General features: G+C 43.9%; 1 protein-coding gene across 1 annotated transcript in view; it reads left to right on the top strand.

Moving 5' to 3' along the window:
* The window catches only part of SPIDR (scaffold protein involved in DNA repair), a 115,012-nt gene that overhangs the window by 84,778 nt on the left and 17,674 nt on the right, over positions 1 to 12,560 (top strand). The window contains exon 4 of the mRNA XM_088536366.1: positions 3,984 to 4,142. Coding sequence (XP_088392492.1) covers positions 3,984 to 4,142 — 159 coding nt within the window. The remainder of the gene's footprint in view (positions 1 to 3,983; positions 4,143 to 12,560) is intronic.

Below are 12,560 nucleotides of genomic sequence, written 5' to 3'. Positions count from 1 at the left end.
AGACTTACTGTGTCATTATTAAAAAAAAAAAAAAGGGCTAATCTCTGCCTCTCTTCTTATCGTTCTCTATCCTTGCCCCCTTTGTTATTATCAATGAGTCATACCTCACCTTTTCCTTACTCTGCATCTTCCACAGGCCTCCTCTCCTCTCCTCTCCTCTCCTCTCCTCTCCTCTCCTCTCCTCTCCTCTCCTCTCCTCTCCTCTCCTCTCCTCTCCTCTCCTCTCCTCTCCTCTCCTCTCCTCTCCTCTCCTCTCCTCTCCTCTCCTCTCCTCTCCTCTCCTCTCCTCTCCTCTCCCCTCCTCTCCCCTCCTCTCCCCTCCCCTCCCCTCCCCTCCCCTCCCCTCCCCTCCCCTCCCCTCCCCTCTCCTCTCCTCTCCTCTCCTCTCCCCTTCACATTGCCCCTCAGTCCTGAAATGAATTCTCTGTTTCCAAAGCCATTTTTAATACTCAGTTCTTACGCAGGGCTGCACAGCTTGTAGGCCAAAAAAGAAGGACGATCCTTGTTTCCTTCCTACCACAAACACCACTGATAAAAACAGCAATGTTCCCCTTTTCTAATGGTTTGGTAGTTTGCATCCTGGCAAGCCATTAATGAAGGCTGGTTTTAGTCGATCGACTTATTCAGTGCAAATGCCACATTTTATAGAGAAAAAATGTTTTGTGATAGATGTGCGCACAAATAATAAATGCTGGGGGCAAATACTTGTTTTGGACTTGCAGCATGTCTGGTAATTTAGATGTGGGTTTTCTTCCGGGTAGTCAGCTTCAAAGGGTGGAAACTTGTGTGACAATCTGTTGCTTTAATCACTGTTAGACTTGCTGGCAAAACTCAATTTGCGAGAACATTTGCAATGTGGGAGCAACGCTGTAATGTGAGAAAATAATACAAGCCCGCTTTTCTGGGAATAAAGTGAAATTAAGGGAGAGACAATAGGGGTAAGAAGCGAGGGCCTTGAATCAACAGCCCCTGGAAGGTGCCCTGACCTGGTGCCGTTGGCCGTGATGCCAGGAGCGTGTGTGAGATCTGCAGGAGCAGGAGCCATTGCAGAGAGCAGGGGAATCGTCCTCTGAGTGCATTGCTGAATGCTGCTGTGCCATTCACTTGAGCTCCTGGCAGCTATTATGTTGGAAAATAAGTTTTCACTCGTTTAAGTATCTGTATCATTGGCTATTTAATGTGGGACGGGCCAGTGCTGTTAAAAATATTTCAAGTTCTTGTCATTCTTTCATTGGAACTTTTTGTTAAACAGTGTTGCAGCAGGGAAGATTTGTTCCTAAAGTTCTGTTCATGGAGTTAGTTTGGGATGTTCCTTATCTTTCAGCCTGAAATTGTACAGTTTGAGGAATTCAGTCTTCCAAGTGGCTTGATATATACATTTAATTTTCAATGCTTTTTTGAGAAATCATGACTATCTTTGAGTGCACGTGCCGTACTGGTCACACGTCTGGTCCTAATAGGGCGGATGCATTTGCAGCATGGTGCGAGAGGTTCTGTGTTTCACCGTTACACCAATGATCACCAACACGGTCCCAGTATGAATGAGGTTTTTAGTGGTGTAAGCCTCAAATTGCACACTTCTGCCTCTATATTTCTATATTCCAAGCAATGGCACAGTTGTATGATGACTGTTCTCCTGTCATATGACCTTCCGTGTTCATGGGACAGCTCGAGTGGGAACCTCAGACTTCCAGTCCAGCCTGGAAAACCCGTCCTTGCCTGCAAGCCGTTCTCCACACATCGGGACTGCACTTCCACGGGGCTCGCTTGCAGGAAGCTGCTCTGACTACAGTTGGGTGGCTTTTTTCTTTTTGGCTGTAGACTTGTTTTGGTAAGATCAGTTTAGTAGCCTCACTGTTTACGTTGCCCCAACCAAGGAATGGAAACATGGAAGCTGCAAACCGGAAAGTTGAGACTTCCACGTGTGGCAGCAGCCAGCTCTTGGCTTAAAAGGACTGTGAAAATGTACCCTTGGTAACTGATGTGTTCAGCACCAACCAAGCTAATTTTATTTAGGCAATTAACATGTCCCAGAAGACTTAATGTGAGCCTGGTGCCAGCTAGTCTGAGACTGACTTGCATTTCGTTATGTCTCACTGAAGATATGAGAAATTCCAGTGATCAGTTCACAGTTAAGAGACTGCTGAACACAGTTAAGGCGTTTGAGACACAAACTCAGTTGCCCTTTGTGTGCTTCAAAATACGAAGAACTATTTTTTTTGCACAACAATCACTGAATGTTTTGTTAACATAAGCAAAACTGCTTTTTTCTCCCCCTCCTGTTCCTCTCCGTCTGTTTTTCAGAGATGTCCAGAACATTTTACCCCTGTTGGCTTTTTTTCTCAAACAAAACAATAAGAAATCTCAGTCCAATCAGTTAAGGCTTGACAGAGGTTTTTAAGTGACTGAAGGGTCCTAAGATGGAAAGTGGCAGGCGACTATAGTTATTCTGCTTCTGGGCCAGCATGTTTGTGACACAACATACCCTCTGTGGCCTTGAGCCGGAGGTGATCTTGTGATCCCTGCCCACAAGGGATCTCCTTGGTTGTTTCATACAGGAAACAAAAAGGGCAATAAGAGCTGTTGAAGACACAGGTTTGTCCCTGGCTCGCTGGCCTGGGAATGTCACTCACCCCAGAGCTCAGGGTATGTGGCTTTCCCTCCCACACGACACTACGGCTAGGGATTCAGGGAAAACATGGGAGTCTTCATGAATGTTCAGTCCTGCCACTCCTTGTCCCTCAAAACCAGCTCCAGAATGTGCAAAAGGAGCTGCTGTTGGATGCTTTGCGGGTGCTCCTACTGCAGTATATGGTGTGTTCCCAAAGCAGCAGGAGTTGGCTTGAGAACGACCGTGCTGGGCTTCTGAAATGACCAGACCTCTGCTGCCTTCGGCGCCCCTGAGCTCCAACCAGACACAGAGATGCTTGTGCTACCCTCCGAGGTAATCTTCTGGTGCCCTTTCTTCAGCAGCAAGTTGGACTAGAGGTCCCTTCCAACCTCCACCACTGTGTGGTTCTTGACCCCCTTCTGAAAAGTTTCCACGCTTAACTGCTGCTTTCTGGGGCAATTAAACCCACGTTGTAGCGAGCAGCCTCCTTCCGCAGCGCGCTGTGACTCACGCTATCGCGCTGCTCATCTCAGGTGCACAATCTTGTGAAATGCATTTCTGACATCTAAACGTATGACATCCACCGAGTTTGCCTTATCTGCTGGGACAGTAATATCTTCTAAAAATGCCAGCAAGTTGGTTAAGCAATGCTTCTCATGGATTGCTTTAATCAAATGGTTCGCTTAGCAGGTTCTTTAACTACCCCCTTAAAATAGCTCCTTTGGGCTTCTTCTTACCAAAAAAATGAATTTACTAGTCTGTAGTTTCATGCTAGTGTTTCAGAAAAAGAAGGAAATAAAATCTGATGTGTCAGTTTTTGAATCCTCGGTACTCTTAATTCAAAGAAAATGTAATGTTTATACATTTTACAAGTTTCAGTGCGTGTGATTATTCCTTGTGAAATGTTACTTTGTTCACTTGCAAGCAGAATTTGTATGTTTATATATACTACATCCGCACACATATATGCATTTGCGTGCGTTCTTTGGTACACATTGCAGAATTCATTTCAACTTAGGCAAAGACTCAACCTTCTTTATTCCTAACTACATACTGCTCTGCAGTTAGTTTATGTGCTCCCCAGTGCAAGCCTTTTATTCTCATTCTCAGTCATGCTTCACTATTTCATTCAGGGGCTTTGTGCAAATATATGTGAGAAAAGTTGTAATGCTGTTGATTTTATTTTTTTTTTACTCATATTTATTTATTTTTACTCATGTCACTGTTTTTACAATATCACTATTTAGTAGGAATTCTCTAGTTATTGCAGTATTGCAAGTCCTATTCTGAGGCTTGTAATACAGTTTTTAGAAATGTGCTAACGAGTTGGTTGTGAACAGAGGCAATTCCGTAACAGAGGATTGTTTTGCAGGTTATGCCTCCTTGTCCAGGATGCCTATGGGATGTTCAGTGAGGTGCAGCTGCAGTTCCTGGATTCTGCAGAAGACGTTGGACAGTATTGCAGGAGATGGGAAGGAAGATTCTGCTGCTTAGCGGGAATGAAAGTTTTGCAGAGAGCCACAAGAGCAAGGTGAGAGCAGTTCCTAGGAAAGGGTGTTGAAGAGCTGTGGCTGGCAGAGAGAATGTGCAATTTATTCCAGCAACGGGTTAGAATTGATTAGAACAACTGAATCCGGCCTTCTTTAATTAACTGCACTAATTGCCACACTCAGGGCATGGAGTAGGCACCAGCTGGAGCAGAAAGGATTGACCCCACCGTGCTCCAAAATGGGCATTAAGTAACCTAGCCCACAAATACACTTTTAGCAAAGCAACTTACAGCAAAGAATTACCTCAGGAAATATTGCACACAGGATAAATGTTTTCTTCCTCTTCACGAGATTCAAAGACTTAAAAACATTAGTGTACTTCCCTTTCGTTGCAAAACTATTAATTGCAGTGAGTTTCTCTATTCTGCTGGCCGAGCAAAGAATATATGAGAAAGAATATATTTCCTTAATATATGAGAGCTTAATTCAGTTAAACTTATATGGCTGTGGAAACACAATTTATTCCTCTTAAAAAAAAAAAAATCTCCTGAAGCACAAAACCATTCTCATTTTAGAATAGAAATGTCACAGGTTTATTAAAAACTCTCCAAATAAGTAACAAAATGGTGACTCTCTAATTTTGCTAGTTCTGTGATTCCTGTAACATCCTTAAACTAAAATATTTAATCAAGAAAAAAATCTTTTATAGAGGTCAATTATCTTACAGAATACCCTTTGAAGGAAAGTGGTATGGTATTTGCATGGGGAACTGTAAAAATGTCTTTAAGTTGGTTCAATGCTCAGCATACTTTATGTTGGTACAAGTGTCTTGTGTAGATAAACCTTTACTATTAGAATGGCTGTGATATTTTTGCTGATGTTTTTTTTTTTCCCCTGTTTGAAAAGTGCTGTTTCATCAGAATCAGGATGTTTCATGGAAACATTATCTATTTTGGATACAATTTTGTTAGGAAGATTATTTTCAGGTCCAGAGGGAAGGAATTCTGTCTCATTTTCATTTCATGAAAATGTTCAAAAAGTCTCCCTTTTTTTGCCCATATTGGAACAAAAACAGATTTCAAAGACTTGAAATGTTTAGTAAAATGGAACTGCTGTTTCCCAGCCAGCCCTATTCAGTGCGCTTTTCTTTTTATGTGCTTGCAGTGTTAATTTTCAGATCCCTTGGATTTCAAGCCCACTTACATTTTTATGGATCTTTAATAACAAACACGTCTTCTTATTTAATTATTTTGTTGGCTTTTTTTTTTTCAAGTTACTTTTTTTTTTTTTCCAAACAAATTAAATAATGGCTTTGGAATTCTGGACACAACTGCAGTTTTACAACCGGCTGCTGGTGTTTCCAGCGCTCGGCCTAGCTAACAAGAGCCAGACTTTTCCTCGTGTAAATTGTGCTTCAAAGCGGCAGCGAGTGACCGCGGGGCCGGCCAGCGCCGCGCAGATGCTGGTGGCTCCGCGGGAGCTGTGCTGGTGGTGGCCCCGCGAGGAAGCGGGGCCAGAAAGGGGCCAGCGCCGCTCCGGGGAACGTGATCTCCTTGCACAGAGCGGGTGGGTGGCGGAACTGTGCAGGGATTTGTTTTTTTCTTAATTGTTTCGGCCCAAGTTCTGCTTTGTAGCTTGTTACTGCTCTTAAGTGTTGGGACATGTTTTGTGGCGTTCTAGGTGTGATGGAAACCGCAGCAAAGCCGTAGTGGGAGTAAGTGCAAGGGAGCGCTTATTCACAGAGAGCGGAGCCGGCCGCCGGGCACAAGGGCTCGCGGGGCGAGCGGTGGCGGGACGTGCCCGTGGGCAGCTGAAGCCGTGGCCTGCCCTGCAAGGAGGGCCCGGGCTGTCTCGGGATGGAAGGACATGGCTCTTCCTAAACTGTGTGCTTCCTGGAATGTGGCAGGGGCTTTTAGTGTGGATAACAGGGGAGAAAACGTAGGATATGCGAGGGAAAAGCCTGCCTTTGGAGCTCGTGATCTGGAGTAGGCCAAGAACAGCTAATGGGATCCCGTATGTGCCCGTTGTCCCACTATCACGTGGATTGGAATCTTTCTTATGGAGCCAGAGGGCTTCTTCAGGCCCTCCATGAGATGGAGGTGATTTTCATTCACCCGATAGATAGAAAAGTCACTCAAGGTTTTTGCATCAGTGGACCACCTCTGTGGCTCAAAAATGTGCCAAAATGTGTTATTTCACATCCAGATGGTAACCTGGATCTAATCTAACTTGAATGGACTTGTCCTGTAGAATGGATCAAAGAATGGATCTGATGAGTAAATATTTGTATTCCAAAAGAAAAGTGGGATAAGAACTTAAACATTTGAGTCATGTTTTGACCAAGAACAAGCCTGTGCAAAATGAGATTTATGGTAATCTCATCTAGGAAGCACTGTTAGTGTTGAATGTGTTTTTTGAATACCTGTATGCTTAAAAAAAATGCAGAACAGACCAGCTCTAAAAAGTCAAGAGGTCATCTGAAAGTCCTTCATGGATTCAGGTGAGTTCCAAAATAGGTCCCAAACCTCATGGAAACCTCTCCTCAAAGCCATCACTGCAAGAAAGCTTTCCCTGGGTAGTAAAATAGAGGAAGTGGTTTTCCCTGTGCAGTCCAGTTTCTGGTAATCTTGTAGGACGGGTGGGCATGGCTGAGTCATGACTAACTTGTTGTGACTTGTTTAGGGTTGTTTTCTACAGCAGTTGTTCTAGTCCGGCTTTAGGGGGTTGGTTACAGCCGGAATCAGGTAGGAACGGGAATTGTAGCACCTTAGTTAACAACATGGATGTGGTTCAGTATCTGCTTCTTGGCATCTTTTCTCCCTCTCGTATCTGCTTGTCTTTTGCTCTGCTATTCCCCAGCCTGCCCGTTTAGGATCATCGGAGCAGAGGGTGGAAGTTACGAGGGCTTAAACAGCAAAGGCTAGAAAATGTTTGCTGATCTGCTGCTAGATGTCTGGTCCTTAGAGATGTCCTCTCTCTCGTCCTCCCACTGCCCCATATGTCAGTCTTTTAAATTTAGCCCCTGGAGAAGGAGGAAGTGAGATTTCTTTGGAGTCCTGCTGGAGACAGAAGTCAGCATGCAGCACAGCCCACATGGAACCTTGCTGTTCTAGTAGATCCCCCCCTTTTTTTTCAGGTACATCCAGTAAAACCAGTAGCTAAATGGATGCAATTTGATACAGGGGCCAAGTATTCCCTGAAAAGTCTCACCTAAGAATTGTCATAATCTGCTTTATCCTAACAGCAGCAGTTAAATCCAATAAGCAGAGATAAACTCTGCAGTTAGGTATCTGTCCAAAGGACACAGATGTTAGTTTTGTGCTTTTAGGCCCTGACTGGCGTTACACACAGGATATATATTTTTTTTTTCACAATTTTGCCTTTTCATCTGTTTTGACAGTGAGTTGTTTTATTTCTGACCATAGCGGACCTACCTGTTTCTTTGTCTTTATAATTCCTCTTGGAACATGAAGAGTTTCTATTCAGCAGAACAGAAAGATTACACCAGTTTAAAAATGCAAAGAAAAAAATGCTTTAACATAATACATAATTAACTCAGGATGTCAGTACCAATTTTGTCCCTAAATTAAAAAAATGTCACCAAGATTGAAAAGTAGATGCAACTGTTGCATGGACGAAGCTACAGTCCACATTTACACAGGACAGGGTGAAATGTTTTGAGGGACACATCAGCTCATAAGATTTGGCACATGGCTCAGCCATTAATTAATGGCAGGCTGCTCCGTAATTGCTTGCTGTGCTGCTCGGTGCATTCACTTCTAGGCTCTGAATATTGAATGTGATCCACTAGTGTTATGTTTCACTGAGAATTTTCTCTGTTTTCAAATAAAATTGATTTTTTTTTGTAATTTTAGAACTTTATATATTAGATGATGGAATGTGAAATTTTCCTAAATTTGTCCTAATATTACTGTTACTATTTTACCCAAGCTTTTTCTTTTTTTTTCCTTCTTTCTTTCTTTTGGCCTCCTTTTTCCTCTACTTTTCATCATGTACCTTTGCTTTACGCTCAGAAGACAGGGCCACTGCTAACTGCCTGCAAAGAAGGTTTTTCAACTGCAGGACGTTGACAGGAAATGCAATAGTAAGAACTCTCCACAGCGCAAGGAAGTCGTGACTTCCTTCCTCTGGTTTTCCCTCCTCCAAAAGGGCTGCCATCTAAAAGAGCCACCCACATCTCTGAGGTTTTGAGGTCCTTAAACACTTCAGTAATTGCTGTGGTTAGAAGCTGAGTTCTGTTTAAAGCGCAATTTGGGTAATTACTTTAAAGTTTTGAATGTCTGTGTTACTTTTTTTTTTGATGACTTGATTCTGTGATATATATCAGAAATTTATTTTGTTTCTTGAGTTTTCTTCTTTTTAACAAGCATGGACTACTGCTTCCATCAGTGCTTCCATCCAAAGTCCTTAATAACCAGCACTGGAGAATACAAAAGAGCATGCTGTATCAAAAGTAATTCTGTATTAAAAAATCAGTGTTTTAATGTATTATGCATAATTTCCAATGAACTAGAGATCAGAAATTGCTTTATTTTTGAGTGCTTAGTCTCTGAGCCTGCAAACTGAGGGCATTTGAGCCTGTGTTAGTGCCAGAAGAGAACGGTTTGAGTCCAGACTAGAACTGGGAGTTGTGGAGAGGAGGCATCCTGAGTCCCCAGGGAACTCTCGAGGATGTTGGAGAAGAGTCCTGGAGTCTTGCCCTAACATAAACTTGACTTGGCCCATTTTCTTTTCTTAGTTATGCGCATTTGTTCTGCTTGTTCTTCTTTCTGTGTTGTCTGATGCATTCTCTATCTAGTTATTATCCCTTGACCCTGTGTTGTAGTTAATAAAATTGCAAAATCCCCCAAACTGTGTGTTTTGATCAAAAAACATAGCAGTATAGCTCTAATTTGAAAAAATTATTCAGGCTTGTCACATGTAATGTTATTGGACCAGAACTATAGGTAAAACTTCATGTTGGTCAGAGAAACGCAATCTCTTCAGTAAACGGGCAAAGCTGCCTCATCACTTTTTTGTTTTTCATTTTAGTACCTTAGTATAATTTAAGTAAGTGGAACAGAAAGCTAGTGAGATGATAGAGGTTTTAAAAATTAAAGTTTGAAATTGTTTGATGTTTGCAGTATAGTTCGTAGTATGAAAAGAGAGAAATTTCGACAGAGACAGAGCCAGGTACTGGAGCTGTAGGTATGCAGCTGGTTTATATTTTTACGGGGAAGCTAGATATAATTATGCGCGCTTTTCCTTGACGTGTGGGTTTTGTGAGAAGTCCCAGAGCAAACGTGCATGTGCATCCGAGTGCCAGCCCCGTGGCTTTGCAGCGACCGGCACCGCAAGGCACGAAGATCGGGAGCAGCGCGAGAGCCGAGTCCCTCACGGGGGCCAGGAGCCGCCCGGGAGGGTGGTGGGATGAGCCAGGGGAGCCGCCTCCGCGCGCAGCACGGCCGGCCTGGAGTGCTCCACATCTGGAGTACTGTGTCCAGTTCTGGGCTCCACAGGACAAGAGGGATGTGGAGCTGCTGGAGAGAGTCCAGCGCAGGGCTACAAGGATGATCAGGGGCCTGGAACATCTGCCCTGTGAGGAGAGGCTGAGGGAGCTGGGCCTGTTCAGCTGGAGAAGAGAAAGCTGAGAGGGGACCTGAGCAGTGTCTAGAAGTACCTCAAGGGAGGCAGTGAGGAGGATGGGGCTGGTCTCTTTTCACTGGTGGCCACCGACAGAACTAGAGGAAATGGCCACAAACTGAAACACCAAAAGTTCCACAGGAACTTAAGGAAAAATTTCTTCCCAGTGAAGGTGCCAGAGCCCTGGAACAGGCTGCCCAGAGAGGTTGTGGAGTCTCCTTCTCTGGAGATCTTCAAACCCGCTTGGACGCAGTCCTGTGCCACGTGCTCTAGGTGACCCTGCGTGTGCAGGGGGTTGGGCTAGATGATCTCTAGAGGTCCCTTCCAACCTTCAGCATTCTGTGATTCTATGATTTTCCTTTGGAGTAGCTGAAGGTGATGGTGCTAATCGTGGTAGAACCGACTTGTGCCTGTGCAGAAGGTGCATTTTGCATTCTCTCCACCATATGTTCAGCCTGTTTCATAGTGGGGAAGGTACTGTAAATTCTGGGCTTGCTGTGTGGGTGCACAGCAGTTTGTGTTTATGGATATACGGAGATGTACCGTAATTCAACAATGCAAATTAAAGTAGAAGTGAATACTTCTAGATCACATTGAAAGCTAAGAATATATTTGGTGTATGTACATATGCCGTGCTGTATACAAAACCCATATCTATCTATCTATATATGTATATAATTGTAACATTACGTGTAGGCAAAGCTTGAGGATACCTGTTTATGGGAGAGAAGAGTACCTGTGTGCAGAGGACTGTCAGGGGTCCATCCTTCTGTGTGTCTCTCCATTACATTGCTGCTGGGGGTCTTTCTGTTTGGTGGATAACTGCTGGATATCCATATATTCAATGGGTAACAAAAGGATTTTAACCAAATATAGATTTCACTTCAGTATGGAAGATTATGGGATCAATGCTGATTAATGCTTTTTGTTGTTGTTCTTGTTTTGTTTTTTATTTTATTTATTTTTTAAGCAAAGCTATAGAAATTTAGAATAGATTCCTTGTCTCTTAAGTAGAAAAAACTATTCAAAATACTTTGCACGTTCCGTTTTATCCTTGGTCCTGTTTCTTCTCGCTTCTTATGCTACTTTTCGTTTTTTTTTAGAGGTCTGTCCTTCTCTTGTCATTAAATTTTTGTCTTTATTATTATTTTTTAAATAGAGTGACTGGCAATTTACACTCTCAGGGCCAAATTGTTAAGTTTTTATTTTGCCTTGTGAAGTGAGAAAGGCCCTTTGTGCACGCTGGGGCTGCGTGAGTCCCCTCAGTGCAGCACAGAGCCAGCTGCTGGTCCCTTGTCCTGCCTCTATAGCTGAGGAAGGATACACATATTGGATAAAATACACCCATTGTTCCCGGCAGATTGAAGTGGGATTCGAGTGCTGCACGGCCAATAAAGAGAATGAATTTTATTCTTTCTGCGAGGATAATTATTTTCTACAGCGGAGGACACAATGTGTAGCAGTTTCGGCAGCGTGGTTGCCCCAGCGAGACAGAGCCCACACATGAAAGGAGAGCATTAACTGCCTCGGAGGCACCCGCATGGGTGGCAGGGCAGGAGCTGCCTCAGCGGGGACACCTTGGCACCTCAGTGACGGCTCCGGAGCAGAGCGTGTGGAGATCCGGGCCTTCGCGTGTTGAGTATCCCTGTCGCTTGCCTCACTGCTGTCGAGGGAAGGGATGAGTCGAAGATGTTCAGGAGGCAGTCTCTCTTGTAAACAAATGCAGTAATTTGCTAATAATACAAGTGCTCTTAGTTTAAGCAGTAGATCACCTTCTCCAACAGGCCCACAAGTGGTTGAAGGCAATGCCAGATATCCTGAATATGCTGATACGTGATTGCAAGCTGGAGATGTACAGGGCAAGGGTAACTTTATGTCTCTTGTGCAAGATTCAAAATACAGATTTCAGTGAGGGACCATTGTAAGATCTGTGTGGAGATGTGGTTATAGCTGGAAAAAAACAGCCTAGTTTGCTATAAGTTGATGTGTATGCGATCTTTGTACACACAGACACACACACACAGATAAACACTCAGAAAACATCTGGTGATGATCCACCAGGTTTCGTTATTAACATTGTATCATAGGTGACATGAAGACACATTGAACTAGGTTGCTGACTTACAGATTCCCAAAGCATAAATACCTCAGGATCAAGAGAAAGACTATAGTGCAATATAGAAGTAAATGATCACCCGTAAGCTCAGGCCGAACGTTAAGGAAGAGGTTCCTTGTCACTCCCTGCAGAGAAGCTGCGTGGTGCCGCGCGCTTCAGGGCCGACCCCGCATATGCCCTCCCGGCAGGTTTTGGTACAGGAGCAGATAACACCTTCGGCACGTGCTTGACTTCATCTCCAGCGCTGTTTCAGCTCCCTTCATTTGCGGGATGGGCTGTTTGCCCTGGAAGGCAGTGTGGGCTTAAAATGCAGATCTCTGCCGTTAGCTGTATGAAACATTCCCAGAGAACTAAGGCAGAATAACCAAGAGCTGTAACTATAAAATTCATGCCTTTTTGAGCTGGTTGTAGCTACTTTCTGTCCTTGGCTCTTCTTGGCCTCTCCCTCAGACACCGTTTTCTTTACTGCCCTGCTGATGCATCAGGCGACCACAGAGCTGCTGCTTCCAGCTTTGAATGCTGAGGCTGGAGAGGCTCTGCCACTTTATCTTAATATGCTGGGCCGTTAATTTTATGTTCGTTTCTGAAGGAGAAGTTGGAAACTTTCACAAGTAAAGAAAATAGCTAAATTATTGGGGATGGGCCGGAAGGAGATGGATCTCTGCACATTTGTACTCCAAGGCCTCTTTAAGAAAAGCCC

This window comes from Tinamus guttatus, unplaced genomic scaffold (assembly GCF_059628265.1).
Source record: "Tinamus guttatus ecotype Peru unplaced genomic scaffold, ASM5962826v1 Tinamus_guttatus_pri_ptg000659l, whole genome shotgun sequence".
Lineage (NCBI taxonomy): Eukaryota > Metazoa > Chordata > Aves > Tinamiformes > Tinamidae > Tinamus > Tinamus guttatus.
Note: the sequence above shows the minus strand (reverse complement) of the source record. Positions and strands in the feature narration are given on the sequence as shown.